At 43.7% G+C, this 23,396-nt stretch overlaps 2 protein-coding genes across 2 annotated transcripts in view; one reads left to right on the top strand and one right to left on the bottom strand.

The window, feature by feature from the left end:
- The window catches only part of LOC115826677 (DNA topoisomerase I, mitochondrial), a 31,324-nt gene extending 22,206 nt beyond the window's left edge, over positions 1 to 9,118 (bottom strand). The window contains 5 exon segments of the mRNA XM_075353618.1: positions 1,556 to 1,639; positions 4,327 to 4,456; positions 5,800 to 5,852; positions 7,422 to 7,488; positions 9,015 to 9,118. Of these exon segments, the coding sequence (XP_075209733.1) occupies positions 1,556 to 1,639; positions 4,327 to 4,456; positions 5,800 to 5,852; positions 7,422 to 7,488; positions 9,015 to 9,118 (438 nt within the window).
- Positions 9,119 to 10,490: 1,372 nt separating this feature from the next.
- mlycd (malonyl-CoA decarboxylase) lies at positions 10,491 to 23,034 on the top strand. Its single transcript, XM_030790370.1, has 5 exons — positions 10,491 to 11,051; positions 16,256 to 16,368; positions 16,704 to 16,860; positions 17,229 to 17,381; positions 22,445 to 23,034. The coding sequence occupies exons 1-5, from the start codon at positions 10,494 to 10,496 to the stop codon at positions 22,988 to 22,990; spliced, it is 1,527 nt and encodes a 508-aa protein (XP_030646230.1). The 5' UTR covers positions 10,491 to 10,493; the 3' UTR covers positions 22,991 to 23,034.
- Positions 23,035 to 23,396: the final 362 nt, after the last annotated feature.

Genomic DNA, 23,396 nt, shown 5'->3' with positions numbered 1-23,396 from the left:
CACTGCACAACTCTTTTCTCCTTAAACACACACACACACACACACTGCACAACTCTTTTCTCCTTAAACACACACACACTGCACAACTCTTTTCTCCTTAAACACACACACACTGCACAACTCTTTTTCCCCATAAACACACACACACTGCACAACTCTTTTTCCCCATAAACACACACACACACTGCACAACTCTTTTCTCCTTAAACACACACACACACACTGCACAACTCTTTTCTCCTTAAACACACAATGCACAACTCTCTGAACTCCCGGCAGAGGCTTGTGTGACTTTAGCAGTAGCTTTGAGCCCTCTGGGGCCGATCTCCATAAAACTAGTGACTCCTGTCACTAAAACGTTTTCAAGGTAGACTTTTCTTTCCTTCATTCCTGCCAAATCCAGCCCAAATGTTTCAGAGTTTCATACACGCTCTGACCGCTCCTGGAGATAACAGCCTGTAGCTCCGTGCCATTAGTCAGATGACAGAGTCTGGACCAGCTCTGTTCCCTGGGACCATTTTATCCCCATGAATTATAGTCATTTAACCCAGGCAGAGGCCAATTAACCCGGTGTGTGATTGTGAAAGAAACTGGTTTCTCCTGGGCTAATTTACAACACCAGTAACAACAAAAAGCATGCAATCAGAGATATTTCTCCCTTTCATTCTGTTTTTAAAAAAAGGAAGTGTTGCTCAAATTTATTCTCCATAGAATTTTGCAGCTCTTGTTCAAAGCTCCAACATGAAAGGCCAGTCCATTAACAAAATACGTGTTATTATGCTGGGGGGGGGGGGTGAAGAGTTGACACGTCTGACTGCACAGAAAAGGAAAAAAAATAAATAAGTGTGTGTGTGTGGGGGGGGGGGCCAAAGAGCATAAAAAGCCCAGAACATTTTCATAATTTGACAAAAGCTACCGCTACCACCCCACAAAAGAAACAAATTCCTATGCTTTCTTCCCCTTACTTAAAACCAGCATGCTATCCCTCTGGGTGTGGGGTTTTTTGTTTTTTTTTTGACTGCGCATCCGTCTTTGAAAGAGTTGTGATTTTAAACGTACAACACCATGCAAATGTTCAGTCTATCAAAAAAAAAACCAAACAAAAAAAAAACACAAAAGCAAACAAAAAACACAGACAAAAAAAATACCCAACTCTCTTTTTTGGGGTTCGGCAATCAAGAAGACAAATGACTAAACCCCAGCACATCAGCGTCCCTGGGCTTAAAGCCATTTTTTAATCTAGGACAAAAGAAAAAAAAAAAAAAAAACCCTCCAAAAAAAAAAAAATAAGGTGGAATTTAATCAAAAGTTCAGCACTGCTAACCTGCACTCTTAAATGTCAGCAGAAAATAGAGGCGCAGTCTTGTTCAATAATTTTTTTTAATGGTTCGTTGAGTCCTGAAGTTTTAAAGGCGTCGAGTTTTTTTGTAACAGAGTGTGTAATTGTCTCAGTTCGCATAATTAGAGAAAACGAGACGGTACATGTGTTTTAACAGAATTAGTCCCCGACCTGCTCTCGGTCTAACCGTTAGCGTGTATAAAAACCAAGGCCTACCTTCTCTTTCATGTCCTTCTTCATCTTCCTCTTCCTCCCTTCCGTCTCAGGACCTCCTTCCCTGTCCTCCTTTCTTCTCTTCTTCTTCTCTGACCTACAGACGTCAATGCGGCAGATGACCATGTTCAGAAACCATGGGAGAAAAGGTTGTTTTTTTTAAAAAAAATTTTATTTCTGTTAGGACTGACGTTCTGATGTAAATTCCGCGCCCATACCAGTGACTGACGTTACCGTTACTGGTCATAACTGCCGATACAATCTTTTTCTTTTTCTTTTTTTTTTCACCCCCCTTCCAGTGTGTTTTTTTTCCCCCCCTGTGCATTTGATTACATTACATTTCATTTGAACATGAACTCCAGATGCGTTGAACACGATGCACATATACTGAGAAACACGGACTTCAAACGTTTAAATGTTTTAATGTCTTCCGTTTCACCACCCCCCCAAATACACGTTCCACCTGTACCCATTACGCCAGCTTTACGTTAGGAAAAAATAAACACGCTCTTAAAGACACTCTTAGTACGTTCAAGTTATTTCTTTAAATGGAAATATGGTGCAAACACATTCTAGAGTGTACCAGTGGCTGTCCTCAATATACCAATGAGCAGTACGAGCCAGGACTCGAGTCAAAAGTCTAAATACCTTTTGGCAAAGTTTATGGACATAAAATTAAACTTCAGTATCTGACTGGGGTGTGTTGCACCTACACTGGACAGTTCACACAAAGCCAAATCACACGAAGCCAAATCACGCAAAGCCAAATCACGCAAAGCCAAATCACGCCAAACCAAATCTCGCAAAGCCAAATCACGCAAAGCCAAATCACACCAAACCAAATCACGCAAAGCCAAATCACGCCAAACCAAATCTCGCAAAGCCAAATCACGCAAAGCCAAATCACGCAAAGCCAAATCACGCAAAGCCAAATCACGCCAAACCAAATCACGCAAAGCCAAATCACACGAAGCCAAATCACGCAAAGTCAAATCACGCCAAACCAAATCACGCAAAGCCAAATCACGCCAAACCAAATCACGCAAAGCCAAATCACGCCAAACCAAATCTCGCAAAGCCAAATCACGCAAACCCAAATCACGCAAAGCCAAATCACACCAAACCCAAATCACGCAAAGCCAAATCACGCAAAGCCAAATCACACCAAACCAAATCACGCAAAGCCAAATCACACCAAACCAAATCACGCAAAGCCAAATCACGCAAAGCCAAATCACGCCAAGCCAAATCACACCAAGCCAAATCACACCAAACCAAATCACGCCAAGCCAAATCACACCAAACCAAATCACGCCAAACCAAATCACACCAAACCAAATCACGCGAAGCCAAATCACGCAAAGCCAAATCACGCAAAGCCAAATCACGCAAAGCCAAAGCACGTGAAGCCAAATCACGCAAAGCCAAATCACGCCAAACCAAATCACGCAAAGCCAAATCACGCCAAACCAAATCTCGCAAAGCCAAATCACGCAAAGCCAAATCACGCAAAGCCAAATCACACCAAACCAAATCACGCAAAGCCAAATCACACCAGGCCAAATCACGCAAAGCCAAATCACGCAAAGCCAAATCACGCAAAGCCAAATCACGCAAAGCCAAATCACACGAAGCCAAATCACGCAAAGCCAAATCACGCAAAGCCAAATCACGCAAAGCCAAATCACACCAAACCAAATCACGCAAAGCCAAATTACACCAAACCAAATCACGCAAAGCCAAATCACACCAAACCAAATCACACCAAACCAAATCACACCAAACCAAATCACGCAAAGCCAAATCACGCAAAGCCAAATCACGCAAAGCCAAATTACACAAAGTCAAATCACACAAAGCCAAATCACACAAAGCCAAATCACACAAAGCCAAATCACACAAAGCCAAAGAGAAAACCCAGCGACTGAGAACAGCTCTGTGGAGACTGACCTGTCCAATAAAACTATGAACAACTACGTCGTCCACTGTTTAAGAGCATGACTGATCTGCCACTCCCATCGTCTGAATGATTCTGTGAGCGAAGGCCGCTGCCTTCGGGCTGATCGTCTCCATCGACTGGCTTTTACGCAAACTCTAGTAACTGCCCAGCTGAGGGCGCAGGAGAAGTCTAGAGAGCAGGTAAAGTTAACTTTCTGCCGTCAGCACCGTCTAATTTTTCAACCTGTCTGGATGTCAGCCTTCCTGCTGACCTGTTCCATCCACCCCCCCCCCCCCCCCCCCCCCCCCCCCCCATTTAAGAACAGCTGCCTTGTATTACCCCTCTACGACTAGCCTTCAGTGAGAAAAACATCTACACGGCTACACAACATTTTAACCAAGAGAGCTGAATTAGACACACAATGACTCAATCACACGTAAACACGTTATCTGTAAGACAACTACTGTCGTCATATCGGCCCAAAATATCAGAAGTAACACTGGTATCAGCCTGATACCAATAACTCCATTTTAAAACATTAAGGGCTGATGCAGACGCGAAGGTCGATTTATCGGCAATTAGCAATCGCTGGTCTGGTCCATCAGTCAGCTTAAAAAGCCTTAAAAGACAAACAAAAGCCTACGCACGCACACACGCACACACACACTCCCCATATCAAAGACAAAGCGAGAGAGAGGAGAGAGAGTACAGAGTTGATGTGAATTTGGATTAGGTTTTAATATGGAGAATTCTGTAGCGGCACTTTCGCGTCTGTTAACAACCCGTCTGTCTGTCAGCGTCGGGTCTGTTAAGGCAGGGGTCTGAGCTGAGGCACTTACGGAGGGACCGCAGAGGAGCTGGAACCGCCATCAGCAGCCTCCCCAACCCGTTTCCTCTTCTTCCCTTTCTTCTCTCTCACAAAGTCCCCCTCATCCTCTGGCTCTTCTTTCACATTCAGGCTAAACCTGAGGGGGCGAGAGAGAGAGACAGAGAGAGAGAGACACGGAGAGAAACAGAGAGAGAGAGACACGGAGAGAGACAGAGAGATCTGAATGGCAACACACCGAATAATATTCAGTCTCCTGTAAGTTTATCAGTGTTCAGTCTCAACTCAAAAACCCCCATGATCTCTATTCAGTGACCAATGAAAAATAACATAATTACTCGGGATACCAATAACCTTAATGTGGGCTAATGATAATTATATAATTACACCAATTACACATGAGAATAAGAATAATTGGACAACTGCAAAGCCTCAATTTCCCTGGTCTGTGACTCTAGAGGAGAGATGGAAGGTTCCTATAGCAAATAAATTAAACACAATTACCATAACAACCAGCTCAACTCAATTAGAGATCCCTTTCCAAAGAGATTAAGGATGAGAGAGAGAGCGAGAGAGAGAGAGAGAGTGAGAGAGAGAGAGAGAGAGAGAGAGAAACAGAGTTGCGGTAGAGATATTCCTGACTGTCAGGTCAGACGTGAATTCTGAAGAGAAGTCATCCTCTGGCCATCATAAGAGACCATTCAGTGACTGCCCAATGGGCTGATTACACACAGGTGACTGCCCAATGGGCTGATTACACAGGCACCTTCCACATTCTCCTACCACTCTGCTCCTTATCATGAAAAAAGACCGACCTCTGAGGTGTCACGACTCGACAGTGTAAGGGGAAAAAAAAACAACAAAAAAAGACAGCTTGATTTCACCACTGTCCCGGAGAGAAGGAGAGAGAGAGAGAGAGAGAGAGAGCGAGGGAGAGGGAGAGAAAGAGAATGACAGAGGGGGGTAGGGGGGGGACTTCTCTGCATGTGGTAGATTCGACACTGTAGGCCTGGGGCTAAAGCCTATCTCTCAGAGGCAGCTCCTGTCTCCCCCACAGTCTGCCTCCACACAGCCTGCCATTCTCATTTCTTATTTCTCTGACACGCCACACAGTTTTCCCTCTCTCTCTCTCTTTTTTTCTCCTTCAACAAGGAACGAAATTAATTTCTTGAAAGACAGCCAACGTTCCAAGCAAAAACCGGAATGGATGTTGTCCAGAACACTGGACACCCAAACCATCAGAATTAATTTCCATCAACTTCACCGGCTAAAAAAAAAAAAAAAGAAGAAGAAGAAAAAAAAAAAAAAAAAGTGTGAGATGTGATTGGGTTTGGAGCGTAAACGGATCATCCCTCATTCCCAGCTACACTGGCACGGTGCAGATGCGAGATGTCTGCTCCGGTGTCAAAGCTGGTGTCAGATTCCCGAGGAGGTAATACTGTGCCCCTACACAGCTCTATGCCTGAGAGAAAAAAAGCCCACCTGGTCTCATCGTTTATCTCCATCTCCAAACTCTCCGTTTTTGGGATCTTGACCTGACGGGCCCCACATGCGCACACACACACACACACACACACACACACACAGGATTAATGAATTAACCAGATATGAATAGCATACACACACATATACATATTCACAATGATACATACACACACACACACACACACACACACACACACAGGATTAATGAATTAACCAGATCTGAACAGCATCTGGAAGCTCATAACATGATTCAAATCCATTAAAAATGTGCTGGATTCTGGCCAGCATGCTTTCATACTACACAGTAATTCCTGTTTGGACATCAATCATGCTTTCATTTTAAGTTTTAGTGAGAATCTCACTTTACTATAGTCTTTCTGTTCCCAGTGGCAGAAACTCCCAAGTTATTAACATTAATGTGGTTAGCAGAGAAATGAACACTGTCCTGCTGACTGACTTTTACTTAGAAGACAGGGCCAAGTTCAGTTCTGATCTGGAATTCTGATCATTTCTGGGAATCTGAATTGGAGTTGGAATTGCCAGATGTCACGGGGATGTCGCACTGGAACTGAATTGGTATTTCCATTCAAAGTCAGCGTCCTTTCCGAACAAGGCAAAATTGCACTGAATTTCATAGAATTCTGTTCAACTCAATTGCTCTATTCGAACACGAATTCGATTCCAACTTCAGTAAATCAGTAAAAATATTCCTTCCTGAATCAGAAGAAGAAAAAAAAAAAAGTAAAACGTTCCACAGTAGCATCAGTGGCAGCTAAACAACGTGTATGTGTGAACTGTATACAGTGCCATTGGGCGTCCTCCTGTGTTAATGAGCTACAGTGAAACGTCCAGTGGCCGGACGGTTAAAGCTGAACCCCAGAGAAACATAGAGTCAACCAGAGAACTGGATTTAAGGTTCTGGCAGTGGGCACTGCTCCGAAGGTAAGATCCCCCCCCCATTGGGTTTTGGTTAATCTGACTCCCCCCATGGCTGACTCAGCTCATCGAGGATCAGAGGTATAGCACATCAGTATCTGGGCCTCTTGTCTCAAATTAGATTTGATGCAATAATAAAGAGAAAATCTTGTGGGTGGGCAGAGCTCTGGGTGAAAGGTGAGCTATCCTGAACTTGAGTGCAGATTCAATGCCATGTGGGCCAGAGAGCAACAGGGATCAAATGAGGTGAGAGAGTCGGCCAAGTCAGCTGCTCTACCGCGCCCCCCGCCCCCGCCCCCGCCTCTGCAAAAATATGTGACTGCGTAAAAGTGTGTGACATCGATATTTAGTTACGTAATGACACTCCAGTGATAGAGTTACTAGAATGGAAAACATTCTCCCACATGACCGGGGAAGATTCTCAGTGATACAGGACACAACATTTAAATTATGATCCTGTGATCCTGTTCATTCACTGTCAAGATGGGTTTTTTTCCCCCCTGTATGTTTTTTTTCCTCTATTTTTTCCCTTCTATATCTAGTTTTCCTTTTTTTTTTCCCCAAAATTGGCAAATGGCCTGTAAATTGGGACTAAAGCAGAATGGTTCCAGAGCTGGAATAAGGCGACAGCAACAGGCTAACAGACATAGAAGAATGCAGGTGACAGAAAGATTTTGCTTTACCGTCTTCTGAGTTTTTCCTTTATCTTTCCGATCTGCATCCTTGATCTTTGCTTTCTTGGGTTTTACACTGCAGCAAAGGCATGTGAGAGGGTGGGGGGAGGGGGGGGAGGCGCAATGGAAAAAAAGAGAGGGAGAACACATTATAGGATGACAGAGGAAGAGAACAGAATGCAAACCAAACGAGAAGCAAAGCATCTTGTAAACAAACAACGTATCGTGTGTACAATATGTAAAACTTCTCTTCCGTGACATCAGTGTTGAATGCTGTCATAAGAGGCTGCCGACAGGGGCAGCGACAGTTACAGGTATCTGTTCCCCTCTGTGCCTATCTGATTAATTACCCACAGCCCCTGATGGATGGCGTCTCTGCCTGCCCACAGAATGCCTCAGATAGCAGGGCAAATTAATTTATTCACACAAATTTACACACACACAAAAAAAATGCCTGATAATGAATCCAAACTCCTACCCACTCATTCTGTTAGATTTACGATTATCAGCACAGATCATATTGTCTGAGAGCACCATTCGTCTCTGTCTTCGGTTCCAATATAGAGAAACTCTACCAATGGTGAAATGTTGTGTTTTAATGATGTGCTGCTGTTGTCAGCTGTGTAATCTGATATCTCTTCGTTTCATTAGAAATATTATACTAAACTGTACACTCATTGAAAACATGTATAAATATGACCGACTTTATCGCTGTGTGGGTGAGTGCCATCTATGTGTGTATGTAGTTCCATCATTATACACAAACCATGTTGAGCTACGTTGGTTCTCTGTATGATACTGATAGCTGAAGTCAGAAGACAGTTGCAGCTGAATTTATAACAGTCACAGACAAACAAACAAACAAACAAACAAAAATTTCACAGAGTGTTGTTTCAGTGTGAGCTTAGGAACACTGTACAGACTCTGCTGGCATTGAAAACTTATTTTAAAAATGCATTCAACATCCAGTACTGAGCAGAATCCGATATACACAGTCCAGAGGACAGGGCCGCACAGAGGAGTGTGTCTGCGTTTTGGAAGAATGGTAACAATTGGCCTCATTCACCAATATCTTCCTGAGTTTTTTCTTAGATTTGTTCTTGAGAAAGGCCCAAAGAAAAAGTCTACCTCAGATTCGTGACGTGTTCTTAAACCGCAGAATTGTTCACATCTTTGTTCTTATAATATATAATAAAAAAAAAATAAAAGAATTTATAAATGATACAAATATTATTGTAATTCAAATCCTATAATATTATACAACTGTAGAATTGAAGAAAACGCAATAAACAATTATTTTGCACAAACATGTCTACACTCAAATGTGCGCAAGTGTGCTCTTGAGTGTGCGTAGGTTCTATTCTTACCCAAGAACAAATCCCAAATAAGAAAACATTGGTGAATGTCAGAAAACGGCGTAAGTGGGTTTTAAGAACAAATTTCTTCTTAGGAACTGTTTGTGAATGCGGCCCAACGTGCATATGTACAGAGAGAGAGAGAGAGACAGAGAGACATATACTGAAAATAGGGGGATACAGAGTCAGTGACGTTGCTGTGGGAGACTGAAGTGGGCGATGCTACAGCACTCAGAAATCAACCCACCGGGCTTTATCTCCACCCGTGCCATCATGATCCTTAAGACACGGCTCCTTGGCTTTCTTCTGCTTCTTCTTCCCATGTTTAGTCTCTTTACCGTCTCTACCCATATCACTGAGTGGGTCCTGTACCAGGGAGGTGACGTCAGCACACACACACACACACACACACACTAACTAGTTACTTGGTCTGATTTTTATAATAAGTGGGATCTTGGGACGTTTGTAAATGGATCTATCTAAACAGCACAGCAAACTATCCTCAGAAAGCGTAATATTAATTCTCTGAGACACAAATATCATAATGCAAGAAGTCAGCCACAATACCATCAACTTTGCTAAGCTTAGCTTGACTCTTTGTTAATCTTTTTGAGACATTCTCACTTTGACGTATTTAATTACCAAAGACTTAAAACTTGAAATGAATAAAATTGATTAGCTCTCTAATGGAGAAAACATATGGGTCACTAGAGAATGTGCGGCTTGCCTTCATATTTAATTTATTCATTAGCTAAATTAGCCGGCATGATTGCTTATTATGACAGCTTGGCGATACAACACAACGCTAAGCTTTTAGCTAATGAGGACAATAGTCTTACGGTCGTTAACAGTATAACTTGCTGAAAAAAAAATTCTACGCAAAATACCAAAACACTGGAAATGCAATGAAAATTACTAAAACACTGCGTTCTCACCACGTATCCAACAGGTTTGATTTGTGTAAATCCAGTAAACCCAAGTGTACTTGTTGCTTTGTCAAGGCCAGATTGGAAAGCTGTGACTCGTTTGCTAAATTGAGCATGCGCAGTGGACTTCCCAGCTCTTAACGAACATTAACGAGCACACGCGGTGGAATTCGTAGACCTTTATTTTATGGAGACTATTCAGTGTTGTTCTTAGTGTAAATAGATTAAACATATACATTTATGATAAAACACAAGTATACACCGACGCTGACTGAATAAGAAAACACTGAAAGGACACTGAATTGATGTCCTTTGATCAATGACACTTTTGCGTCATTGATCAAAAGACATCAAGTAAGACAAGTACTTACGTATAACACAGTTACTCCAGAGCCGTTGAGAGAGATACAGACTCAACGGCTCTGAGTTACTCTATAACATCTCAAAGAAAGGAAAGTCACCCTGATGTAATATATTATATTATATTATATTATATTATATTATATTATATTATATTATATTATATTATATTCAGAGTCAGAAAATTTAAAACGAACTCAATGTAAGACTCGGGTGATTAGCCAAATAACTGGGAACGTTGTTGTTAAGATTTATGCGGCATAAGAACCAAAAAATATGGAAACTGGCAAATTAAAATAGATTACAGAAAAACAGCACATGAAAAACGGTCAACGATAATACAACGCTACCACTTTAAGACACCGGAAATGATCGCGTAGTGAGGTGAACAGGCCATAGTTTATTTTTGTGCTGAACTGTAGTGGGGCTTCCGAAGTGAGATGATACCCTTTAACAATTTGTGTGTGCGCACTTATGCTTCGGCCTTGCGATACTTAGGTGTTTTCCAAACCACCCGCAGAAGTAAAGTTTGGGTTTGCGGAGCTGTGCGTTCATGGTGCTCTACTGCAGGGCACAAACGTATGTCAGTCAGTAGCATGGAGGACCTCCTCAGAAAGATTGTGATACCACTACCCACATACGAGACAAGAGAAAAGTCTCCGCCTCCCCCGGAATCAAACTGTGTGGAATTTATGCACTTTTACAGGAGTCTAGAGAAAGAGCAGAGACTTGAATTCCTGGAAAAGCTATCACAAGAGTTCGGTGTGGATCATAAAGGAGTGTCAGAACTGGCAGAAAAACTCCTCGATACGCAGTTTCGAGATTTGGCCACGATATTACAAGTGGAAGACAGGTTGCGTTACAGTTTGACACCCCGATACAAACAGCTACTTGGTCATATAAGTAAGGTCGAGGGAGGAGTGAAGTTTCTTGTGGATCTTCGCGCTGATGTAATCGAAATCACATCGGCTAAATCTAGTGACAGCCCGCATATAAGGGTAAATATTCATGTTTTGGTTTTCCTACGGTGGCCGCCAGCAGTCAATATTTTTGCATTTCCGCGTTTTGCATAGGCAGAACACAGAACTTTTAAAAGCATGAGAAACATTTCTGCATCCGATTCCTTTAGAGGAAAAAGAAAACATTGGCTTAATTTTGACTAATTGTGCTAACATTTCTTTTAAAGGTTATTAAACCTTCTTAGCAGGCCCCCATAACCTGTCTCAGGTTGGGTGTCTCGTTTCACCACGGTGTTACTGTGGGGTGACTTTTGCCCTAGTTATGGGCTTACGGTCATAAAATATGGTCAAGGAATTTCAGACGTCAAAACGTTTTAAAGAGCAAGTGCGTGTGTGCATTTTGTAATGTTTTTAAAATGAACTGTTAGGTAACAGTGCTGTTTGTTTTAACATTAATGTGGCCATTGACCCCAGGTTAGAAAAGACACTTTGAATGAGGGCAGGATTTACATACTATATTTATATTAAAAACTTTGGCCGTTCAGTGAAGCATTAAGTTCTGTGTAAGGTCGAATAGGTCAGCCTGACATATTAAAGACTCATGTCTCATTGGCGGAAATGGAAAACAGTTGTCACCTATTTATATATTTGACGCAAGAATATTTGATACAAGACTCTGTCAGATAATCAGCCTTGAGCAAGTTTAATGCTTCTTTCAAACCTTACTACGCCAATCTGAAGGCAATTTGTAGGTCCCATTGTCAACTCAAACAATGTCCTATTTGGCACGAATCAATATTTAGCCTAATTAATCAATGCATCAGTCTCATGCTGGTACATCACCGTTGGCTGGTTGACTGTGAACATGTTCATTGTTTCAGATTGCTCTAAGACTGCACCAAAGTGGAGCACCTGCTTGTGCCCTGTGCACTTGTGCATAACTTGTGTGTATCCAGGACATTGTGTCTGAGTGTGTGTGAGTATGAGGATGTGTGTGTGTGTGTCTGTCTGTGTTTGTAGGGCATTTGAGAGTGGCTGCAGCCTGTGAATTCAGCATTATGCAGTTTCCTCTGTAGTGTGTAAACCAAATGTCTTGTTACAGAGTTCATTGGTACCAGATCCTTTAGGTAACTTTCATGGAAATGCACAGAAAGGCAGAAACGAAGCAAGAGAGGGAGAAAGGGTGAGAGGGAGAGAGGGAGAGAGAGAGAGAGAGAGAGAGAGAGAAGGGCAAAGGCCATTTATCTCCCGTTTGTCTATTACTTTAAGATACTGCAGAGAAAAAGCAGTCATATGGCAGGAGCGAATAAAGTTTGGGCATGAAAATCTAATCGGTCATCAATTAAGATTCGCTGACTCTGAGCTTTTTTTTTTCGGTATCTCCCCTACAGTTATCAGTTGGCCTCTTTATGGATTAATGGAGCCGAACAGCAGAGTTTTATTCGACTGTAATTTTGCCACATCAGCCTTTTTTTTTTGGACCAATAATTTTCTCATTTGACACAAAATGCACTCCTCTTGTATTGGCCCTGACCAGAGCAATACACTTTTTAAAAACGGCACATAATGTATTTAGTGTAAAACTGCATCAAATGTGTTGAGTGTTTTATTGAATACACTGCGTTTTGGGTGAGCATTTTAGACAGTCCAAATGCTTTAAACCTCTGAATAATGTTTTATGCTATATTAGTATTGCCATAAATTTTGTTTATGGATCAAAATATATTCTGCTCTGAGAGTTAGCATAATGTTGGCTGAAAGGCCAAAGATACGCGGTGCTGGAGGATTTGAACTTTGTGACGGGAACATATTGCCTCGGCAACTGAGGAGACAAAAAAACTGCCCACAGTTTCTCTTACAGTGGCAACATAGGCTACATCTTTGAACTAGTTAACCTGAGAGAGGAGAGGGCTCATGTTGAAATAAAGTACATACCTAAAAACAGTCATTTGTAATTGTAATCAGTGATGACCCTGTTTTTCTGTACTCCAAACAAACAACAACAGCAGCAGCTGTCCAATACTTACTGCTTAAGTCTGAGAGTTTGGCTGAAATGATATCTTTCTTTTGAATAGATAAGTCATAACTTTACAGTCATTTGTACTGTAGAACTGAAGGTGAGCTGTTTTTAAAATGATGTGGAATTTCAGCATCAGCGCTTCATGCAGTCTCTCCATACTAGACTTAACTGCTGCACCCCCCCCCCCCTCCCCCTAGGCCCCTTCAATAGGTCATATTGACATATTCAGATAATAAACCTCTTATGACTTTCTTAAGAGCTCCGCTTAATGGGAGGGGTCACTAAACGGTGCACAATTAATTAGGAGAGTGAAGCTTGTAATTGATGTCAAAGATAAAGTCAGAGAGGCAGGGGGTGTGTGGGGGGGGGGGCAGTAGGGGTTAAGGGCCGTCGGAATCATACAGTTCTTCATGTTCGATGTTAAAGGGTTTTTTTTTTTGATGGAGCTGGTATTTCACAACTGTTTTAGGCACTGGAAGTCTTCAGTCTAGTTTTCAGTGCATAAACAAATGTGAACTTTCATAGAATAAACGTTGACATTAGGCTTGGAGTGCTTTGAATGACAGGGGCTTCAGACAGTGACAACTGCGGTTATGATGTAGCGCTAATAGAACTGGCAGAGTAACAGAGGTTTGTAGGTTAAAATTCCAAACCTTACAAATCAATGTCAATGTATCCTTAAGTCAGGCACTTAACCCCAAGGTCACTGCAAAAGTGTGACGTCTGACCTAGACACTAATCATTATATGTCAGTGTGAATGACAGAATCACAACGTAAAACTGCAGTGAAGTTTCAGAGTCAGAAAGGATGAAGCAGTTCTTCTCAGTTAACTTTATATTATGCAGCCAAAAGTCAAAACTAACTAAAGGAATATTCCTACCTTTATATATTTATATATTCTTTCTATATTATTTACCTGGGTGAAAAATCCATTTTTTACTTTCCTTTTTTTCCATATGCAACACTGCACGTGCATTTACCTTTGTTGAAATGTCATACTCCAGCTAAAACTTGTTTCTGTCAAAGATCAAAGCAAATCAAAGACATTACTCCGATGCCTAATTTCCTTTTCAGGAAAGAGCAATTTCCCTTTGAAACATTTTTTTCCTCCTCATGAGGCAATTGCTGGTAATTGCTTCTAATGTAAGGATTAGCTTTTTACAGCTTCCGCTGTGATTAGCAGGTAGAGAGCTAAAGTTGCATTATGACATTTAGCTCAGTTCTATGTTTAGGCTCGTGTTACTTTTCATTCTCTCAGATAGATGGATAGATAGATAGAGAGAGAGAGAGAGAGGGAGGGAGAGAGAGAGAGAGAGGGAGGGAGAGAGAGAGAGAGAGAGAGAGAGAGAGAGAGGAATGAAGGAGGCATGTGCAAGAAATAATTTATAAATCTCTTGTCCTCAGATAAACCTCGGAAGACCAAAGAAAGCTTGATAGATTAATGACGCTAATACAATGTTAATAAATGCTCTCACAGTTTGAGTGGCCGGGGTCCTTTGAGAGTCGACTCTTTTAAATGATGCTAGATTTGCCTCCTCAGATTTCCCGTTCCTATTCTTTTTTTACATAAGCAGTCAGTCAAGTGTGTTCCTATTTTCTGCCCATACTGGGTCATATTACTGTCTCTGGTGTTCTGTACCGGCAGGCTAGTCACACTTTAAAATCCTTTTTCTCCAGCTCTTTTGATTCCTACATCCTTTCCTTGACTTTCCCCCCCTTTCCCCTTTCCCCCCACTTCTTTGGTGTCGCTAAACCCGGCGGACGGCAGTACCTTCCATTTCGAAGGTGCCCCGATCGGCCGTCAGGTCAGTCAAAACCGGATGGGTTCCCTCACTCCCGCGTGTCTTTTCGCTGAGGATAGAGGACTCGTCCGAGCCTCGGGCATAGCGGCGGCTTTTCCATGACCATCTCGACGCATTCTGATAAATTAGCTCGTGTGAAGCGTACACTAACGTTTTATTTATTTTTCACACCGGCAGAGGAAATATTAAGTTATTATTTATTTATTTATTTATTTATTGAAGCAGGGCAAACGCAGAGGAAAGTTTTTTGCCAGAGGTATGATGGAAGTTATTTGAGTTAAGTTCCACTTCTTTACTTCTCTGCCCTCTGGAAAAAATTCAGCCTTGTAAGCAAATGCCAAAAAAAAGAGAGAGAGAGTGCAGAATTTTAGTTGCCGCAGGTTGTCCGGAATTCTTAAGAGGGATAAGTGAGGACAGGAAGCCTACTTAGAGGTAACTTTTCTGTCCAGAGTGTAGCTGATCGTTTTTTCTTTCTTTCTTTCTTTTTTTTTAAAACTTTAAACGAAAATGGTACGCCAAGGATAACGCTACAGATAAAGCCGTGATTGACAGAACTGCAAAGTGGGCTGGACTTCCTCGTCGAGCTGAGAGTCCCAAATAGGCTGCCAACTTCTGTCTTGTCTCCTTCATGTGCATCAGTGCTTAAACTAAACTGGGACTATCCCAGATCCGCTGGCACCGGGACCGGCACCGCTTAAACAGAATTTAATTTGTGCAACTAATTTCCCAGCCGCGGTAGCCGTTTAGAGAAGAGGGTTATCTGTAATTTTATTTAAAAACTGACGTTTTACACTTGTACTTTCTGGGCCTTGAGCTTTGAGTTTGTAAAAGATAAATGCAGTATGAATACATGACTGTTCAGGCCTTTGGTCAGTGTTTTGATGAAAATGTATGATATTGGATGTAGTTTGATGAGGTAGGAGTATGGTTTACCTGTGGATAAATCTAAAGGTGTTGTGGTACCTTTGAGAAGAGTCACTGTGCATGGGGTGTGTGTGTGTGTGTGTGTGTGTGTGTGTGTGTGTTTTGATTGACAGACATATATTTATTTCTCCAGTATGATCTGCTGCACTGGCCTGGATGGATATGACAGATGAGGATTAGATAACTTGTATGGAGGGGTTTATGTGCTAGGAGAGAAGCTGTCAGCGTGTGTGTGTGTGTGTGTGTGTGTGTGTGTGTGTGTGTTCACACGAGGGTATTGCTTTCTATTGTAGTTTTAAAATGAAGTCTGACCTTCACAGTCTTCGTACTCTGCCCAAATGGCAGTATGTTTATAAAGATCTCTCTCTCTCTCTCTCTCTCTCTCTCTCTCTCTCTCTCTCTCTCTCTTTCTTTCTCTCGCTCTCTCTCTCTCTCTCTCTCTCTCTCTCTTTCTCTCGCTCTCTCTCTCTCTCTCTCTCTTTCTTTTCTAATGCAGGATCTGAATAACACACTGAAGAGTCTGTTGTCTGAGTGGTTCTCCGTGGGCCTGCTCCGCCTCGAGAGAATAACCTGGCAGTCGCCCTGTGAACTCCTGCAGAAGATCAGCCAGTAAGGCAGCCCTCTCTCTCTCTCTCTCTCTCTCTCTCTCTCCCTTTATGTACATGTCTTTCTGTTTGTCTGTATCTCTGTCTGTCTGTCTTTCTCTCTCTCTGTCTCCCCCCCCTTTATGTACATGTCTTTCTGTCTGTCTCTATCTCTGTCTGTCTGTCTCTCTCTCTCTCTCTCTCTCTCTCTCTCTCTCTCCCTTTATGTACATGTCTCTCTGTCTGTCTGTATCTCTGTCTGTCTGTCTGTCTGTCTCTCTCTCTCACACACACATACACACACACACACACACACAAAGGATGTTCTGGCTGTGACTGTTGGTTGCCTGCTGTCTGTAGGTATGAGGCGGTCCACCCAGTGCGTAACTGGACAGATATAAAACGGAGAGTTGGCCCATATCGCCGCTGCTATGCCTTCACACACGCCTCCATGCCAGGAGAGCCCCTGGTTGTCTTACACGTGGCTCTCACAGAGAATATCTCAGACAACATCCAGGTAGGAGGCCTGCCAGTCCAGCATGTAAAATTCAGTAGATTCTGTCTCTTCCTCCAGTACAATACAGGGCCTTTTTACCCTGTGGTCAGATGTTCCTTGCCTGCTGTCAGATTCATACAAACTGCCAGCCAGCTGCTGTTTGACAATCGAAACCTTAAGCAATTTTTCTGCAGTGCAAGAAAAGTTTTACTAATACATTTTCTTCTCAATATTGAACTGTATTTGCCCAATACAATTTGTTTACTGAGGCCTTGGAGAATTGAGTTGTGCTTGATTGAACAGAATGTGCTTTAGCAGTTTATTTATTTATTCATTCGTTTGTTTGTTTGTTTATTTTACAACATGGTCTCTGTCTCCTTTTATCGCAGAGTATTGTAAGAGAGTTCTCCACTCTAGACACGGAAGAAGATGTGAACAAGATCAACACTGCCATCTTCTACTCAATCTCCTCCACCCAGGCTGGCCTGCAGGGGGTGGAGCTAGGGAATTACCTCATCAAGAGGGTCGTTCGTGAGTTACAGGTGGGCGGGTCTAAAACGATCCGACTATCCAAGAGCAAATTTAATTAAGGGGTTTCTTTCCTTTGTCAAAAAAAACCCCCCCAAAAAGTTCTTAAAATAAACATCATGACTAATTGATCAGTGCGTTTGGCGTATAAATACTGAGGGAAGCACAGAATCCACTCTGCCCACTTTCTGCCTTCTCTTCTCACGGATTTAGTCACAGGCTTTAGTTAGAAAATCGAGCAATGCTTGCATCAGAGAACAGCCTGAAGAAACGGTTCTTTTAAAAATCAGATTTGTAAGTCGTTGGATGAGAAAGCCGCTAAAATGTCAATGCCTCTTCACTAAAACTAAGGGAACCAACGAAGTGGTCTTAACGTCCTGAAATGAGTTGAATTCATAAACAACTTACTTCTGTTTACTAGCGAATAGTCTACTGGCGATAACCCCTGGTGGAACACCAGATCTGGGACGATACCCAAGTTTTTAACGAATAGTCGTTTTTAAGGAGCGGGTCTTTCCTCGTTACCCGTACAAGTTTGCGACTCAGTCAATTCAACTGACATCGAATTCAGTATTAATGAACGTGCCAGTAGATGAAATTTGACTACAATCCAATGTGTTATTGAATGAGACTGGCTGAAAGTTTATTGTTTAAAATCTCCTGTAGTCAACCCCTTGAGAACATGTGACAAAGGGCAGTGCTTCATAGCGCCCCCTAGAGGCACAGATGACATAAGCCCCTGTGTCCATATTCGCTATAAGAAATTAGAGCCATAGAGTCTGGGGGTGTGTGTGTGTGGGGAGTGGGAGAAGATATTTTCAGCTGTCACCCTCAATAACGTTGAAAGAGGGGGAAAATGCATCATGTCAGAGAGTCTGGTTGGCTCTTTATTAAATGAAAGTGGAATTGAATGGAATTGAAAAAAAAACAAAAAACAAAAAAACAGTGGAGAGCCACTCAGGTTTAGAGATTCAAATGCCTTTTTTGCAGCGTCGAGCACTCGGTCAGAGTAAACAGGCCAGCGGCTTTTTGTATAATAGAGGTTAACCTGTGTTTGTTCTCTGGGGAGCCAGCCCCATTCACTTTTCATTTCAATGTGTTTTGGATTTAAGGGTCTTGTCATCGCAAAATGGTCAAAGGCAGAATACAATGTTTGGTTTTGATTTGTTTTAGTCTCTGTAAATTTCGTGAGGATGAATGTGCGTGCGTGCGTGTCTGTGTGTGTGAGAGAGAATTTTGTCCGCATCTTTTTGAGGAGGGAAGAGCTCTCTGTTCAGCTATCTTATAGTCAAGAATAGCTCAGTGTTCTCCATACACTTTCGTCTCTGGTTTTACCAGTTGTGAACTGTGTAGGAAATGTGTAATTATAGGTAATTAAGGTATCTACAATCCTTCTTTTGTGGAGTGTTTTGATCAAATGTGTGTGTGTTTGTGTGTGAGCGTGCATGCATGTGTACAGTGTCAGAGAAGGTCTTAGGGTAAGTGTGTGCGAGTGTGTGTGCATGTGTGCACTGTCAGAGAAAGTCTTAGGGTAAGTGTGTGTGTGTGTGTGTGTGTGTGTGTGTGTTTGTGTTTGTGTGCAAACCTGGACCCAGCTGGACATGGCCTTCACAAGAGACTGCCCTGTTCCTGATCTCACAGTCACACCGCTCCACGCCTCAGATTGGTTCTTCATGTCTTTCTCTCTCTCAATCTCACCCTCCCTGAAATCCTCTGCTCCCACGCTGCCAGTCTCAGCTAGACGTAACCTTCGCACCCTCTCCTCTGGCGCCTTCTCTTCTATGGTCTGCTCCTCTCTCCCCTCTGTGGAAGGCTTCTCACTTCTTCCCGTGGAGGAGAAATCCTCTACGGTCCTTTCTGCACTGGCCTCCTCCCTGGACACCCTCTGACCCCGCATCACCAAACCAGCTCGCCTCTCCGCTCCCAGTCCCTGCCTGGCCGATTCATGCTGACAGAGCCAAACTTCGCGCAGCTGAACAGAGATGGCGAAAATCAAAATCCCCAGATGACCTATCCCACTACCACTCTCTTCTTTCTTCTTTCTCCTCTACCCTATCCTCTACCAAATCTTCCTTCTTCCACTCCAGGATTAACTCTGCCTCTTCCAACACTCGCAAACTCTTCTCCACTTTCTCCTCAAAGACATCTGCGACTCCTTCCCCCCATACCCTCCCATTCTGGATCCTGGATCCTGCACCCTCCGCCCCTCCCACTATCTTTTCCTCCTTCTCCCCTCTATCTGACTCTGAAGTTCTTCTACTAATAAAATCCCATCGTCCTACTACCTGTCCTCTAGATCCCATCCCCTCCTCTCTCTTTCAGGCCATCTCTGAGGATATTCTGCCCTTCATCTCGTCCTTGATCAACAGCTCCTTGTCTACTGGCACAGTTCCTTCTGCCCTGAAGAGGGCATGGGTCAAGCCACTGCTTAAGAAGCCCACTCTAGACCCAGCTGATGTCAGTAGATACCGTCCAGTGTCTCTTCTACCGTTTCTCTCCAAAACCCTGGAACGTGCAGTCTATAACCAACTCTCTCCATATCTTCTCCGGAACAATCTCATGGATCAGAATCAGTCTGGATGCAAAGCTGGCCACTCCACCGAGACGGCCCTCCTTGCTGTCTCGGAGGAGCTCCACTTGGCCAGATCGAAGTCACTCAGCTCTGTCCTCATACTCCTAGACCTCTCCGCAGCATTTGACATGGTTAACCACCAGATTCTCCTCTCATCCCTTGCTGGGTTGGGCTTCACGGGATCTGCACTCACATGGTTCAAGTCCTATCTGTCCGACCATTCTAACCAGGTTTCTTGGAGGGAATCGGTCTCCTCCCCCCACCCTTTCCACACTGGGATCCCACAAGGTTCTGTACTTGGTCCACTCCTCTTCTCTCTTTACACCAGATCACTCGGTCAAGTTATCTCTGCCCACGGTCTCTCTTAACACTGTTACGCTGATGACACACAGCTGCTCCCCCCCCCAACTCTCAGGTTCAGCCTCGCATCGCAGCCTGCTTAGCCGACATCGCCTCCTGGATGTCCACTAACCATCTCAAACTCAACCTGGAGAAAACTGAGCTTCTGTTTCCCGCTAAGAACTCCCCAACGATTGACACTGCAATCACCATTGAGGGATCTGTGGTGTTCCCATCCAGAGCAGCCAAAAACCTTGGTGTAACCCTCGACGACCAGCTGACCTACTCCAGTCACATCGCGGCAGTCACTCGATCCTGCAGATTCTCCCTCTACAACGTCAGGAGGATCCGCCCCTTCCTCACGCAACAGGCAACCCAGCTCTTGGTCCAAGCGCTTGTCATCTCCCGCCTTGACTACTGCAACGTTCTACTGGCTGCCTTGCTGACCGGCGCCATCAGGCCGCTCCAGCTTGTTCAGAATGCCGCTGCACGTCTGGTATTCAACCTCCCAAAGCACTCTCATGTCACTCCGCTCCTTACTGCACTCGACTGGCTTCTGGTAGCAGCCCGCATCCAGTTCAAGACACTGGTGCTGGCCTACCAGGCCACAAGAGGTGCCGCCTCATCATACCTTCAGTCCCGGATAACTCCTTATATCCCTGATAGAACCCTCCGCTCTACCACCTCTAGTCAACTGACGGTCCCCTCACTTCGGGAACCCGGCAGCCGTTCTTCCCGACCACGCCTCTTCTCCGCCATTGCTCTGCGGTGGTGGAATGACCTCCCTCACTCAGTTAGGACTGCGGAATCTCTTGCCATCTTCCGCATGAAACTGAAAACCCACCTCTTCAGAACCCACCTGTCCCCCACTGCCTAACCTCCCTTTCTTTATATAAAAAAAAAAACAACAAAAAACTAACCTTGTCTTGTGTTTGTGTTTGTCATTCGCTGTCACTGAATTCCAGGAGCATAATACGAAGGGTAAATTAATGTACAGCCGTATTGTGATCTCTGTTTATGAGGTCATAGGATCTGACTGATACACTTATTGTAAGTCGCTTTGGCTAAAAGCGTCTGCTAAATACCAAATTGTAAATTGTAAATTGTGTGTGCATGTGTGCAGTTTCAGAGAAAGTATTGAGGTAAAGTGTGTGTGTGTGTGTGTCTGTGTGTGTGTGTGTGTGTGTGCAGCGTTAGAGACAGAGTTTGAGTAAAATTTTGATCGGGGTAAGGCAGGAGTTGGCAGAGTGTGTGTTTCTGCAGAGCAGAGGGGTGAAGGTGACTCTTTCTGCTACATGTGGACACCTACAGTGATGGATGGATCTCAGGGAAGAAAAAAAAGAGAAAAATGTGATTTAGGAGGAGGAGGGATAGTCCAGTTGTCTTATAGGATTATACTCAAAGGACACATTGGCACAGGTTTTTCCTCTCTCTCTCTCTCTGTCTCTCTCTCTCTCTCTCTCTCTCTCTCTCCCTCTCCATTCATTCCCTTCTTGGCTCTTCAAAACTGCTGATCAGGGTTTCGACATGAAGTCATAAATTTGTTCTGATGAATGAAAAGTGACCTCTAGACACAGACATCCTCACATGCTCCTGTCTGCAGGACTGGACAATGCAGGGGCGAAAGAAAGAAAGAAAGAAAGAAAGAAAGACAGAACTTTCCCTCGGGTCCGTCTGACACATTAAGTTTGCTCCGGACTGAGATGTGTGTTCTCTGAGCTGAATATGAACACAACACACAGTGAGTCCATAGAGAGAGGGGAAAAAAGTGTTTGCTTGTTTGTGTGTGTGTGCGTGTGTGTGCGCGTATGTGTCAAGGGGTGTGACTAAGTGAGAAGAGGAGAAGGAGGCGTGAGGAGCTAGGTGTTTGTTGAGAAGTGAGTGTGTTGGGAAAAATACAGAGAGAAGGAGAATAAGAGAGGAGGGGGTCATCCATCTCTATTAGGAGAACTGGTGCATATTTGGAGACAGAGTTCATTTGTACTGTCTCAGCAGGTTACAATGGGAGCAACAAGACACCAAGAGGGAAAAGAAAGTTTAATGTCTCTGCTCTTAAACTCTAATTAAAACAGTGCTCTGTGTGTGTGTGTGTGTGTGTGTCTGTGTGTGTGTGTGTGAGAGGGAGCTTTTAAGGTTCTGACGTTAGCCTCTCTTCCTTTTCTCCAGAGTGAGTTCCCTCACATGGCTCAGTTCTCCAGCCTGTCTCCCATCCCAGGCTTCTCGGCTTGGCTCCTGGGGGTATTGGCTCAGTACAGGAAGGAGGGCCGTGCCGCCGACCTCCTCTCCGAGCAGGAGTGGAGGGAGATCGCGGAGGTGACGGGGACCGCCCCCGGCGCTCCCGCCCTGGAGGCCCTTCGCGGGCTGCTGAGCTCCGGCGAGTGGACCCGCTCGGAACGCCTGGTCCGTACGTTGGAGCCCATCCTCATGCGCTTGTGCGCTTGGTACCTGTACGGAGAGAAAAGACGGGGCTACGCCCTCAACCCAGTGGCCAACTTCCACCTGCAGAACGGCGCCACCTTGTGGAGGCTGAACTGGCACGCAGACACTAGCCCCAGAGGTGTGGCCAACTCCTTTGGCATCATGGTCAACTATCGCTATTTCCTGCAGGAGACCAGTGCCAACAGTGCCTCCTACCTGCAGAGTAAAGTCATCACAGCTTCTGAGCAGGTGTTGAGTTTGGTCGGCCAATATCAGAAAAACAGTAAACTCTGAATAATATCTACCACTGCCAAAACTGAAGTTAATCCTTGCCAATACACTAGAAAACAGTACACAGAAAACGTCCTCATAGACTGAAATTATGTATACATATATATATATATATATATATATAAATGGACATCGATCAGTTGATTGTTGGGAGCGCATAAGAAGCTAGCCGAGTAATTTAAATGAATATTCTGATATAAATCACAACCAATTGGCCAAAGGCAGGATACTCTTAATCTCCTCTTCCATAGGAAGAAAATTTTTTCTTTTCTTTTCTTTTTTTATTTTCACTGTATGCTCATTAATGTGGTCGAGCAAGCTGGTCTCCTTCACGTGGATTCACCGCAGCGTTCGAATCTGCCTCAGGATGCGGTTTGCCACCGATACTGCTTTGGCAAGGACTTCACCA

This window comes from Chanos chanos, chromosome 13 (assembly GCF_902362185.1).
Source record: "Chanos chanos chromosome 13, fChaCha1.1, whole genome shotgun sequence".
Lineage (NCBI taxonomy): Eukaryota > Metazoa > Chordata > Actinopteri > Gonorynchiformes > Chanidae > Chanos > Chanos chanos.
Note: the sequence above shows the minus strand (reverse complement) of the source record. Positions and strands in the feature narration are given on the sequence as shown.

Coding starts and splice junctions, on each gene's coding strand:
- mlycd (XM_030790370.1), top strand. CDS start 10,494: ATGATACCCTTTAACAATTTGTGTGTGCGCACTTATGCTTCGGCCTTG. Junction 16,369..16,703: donor CTCCTGCAGAAGATCAGCCA/GTAAGGCAGCCC, acceptor TGCTGTCTGTAG/GTATGAGGCGGTCCACCCAG. Junction 17,382..22,444: donor GGGTCGTTCGTGAGTTACAG/GTGGGCGGGTCT, acceptor CCTTTTCTCCAG/AGTGAGTTCCCTCACATGGC.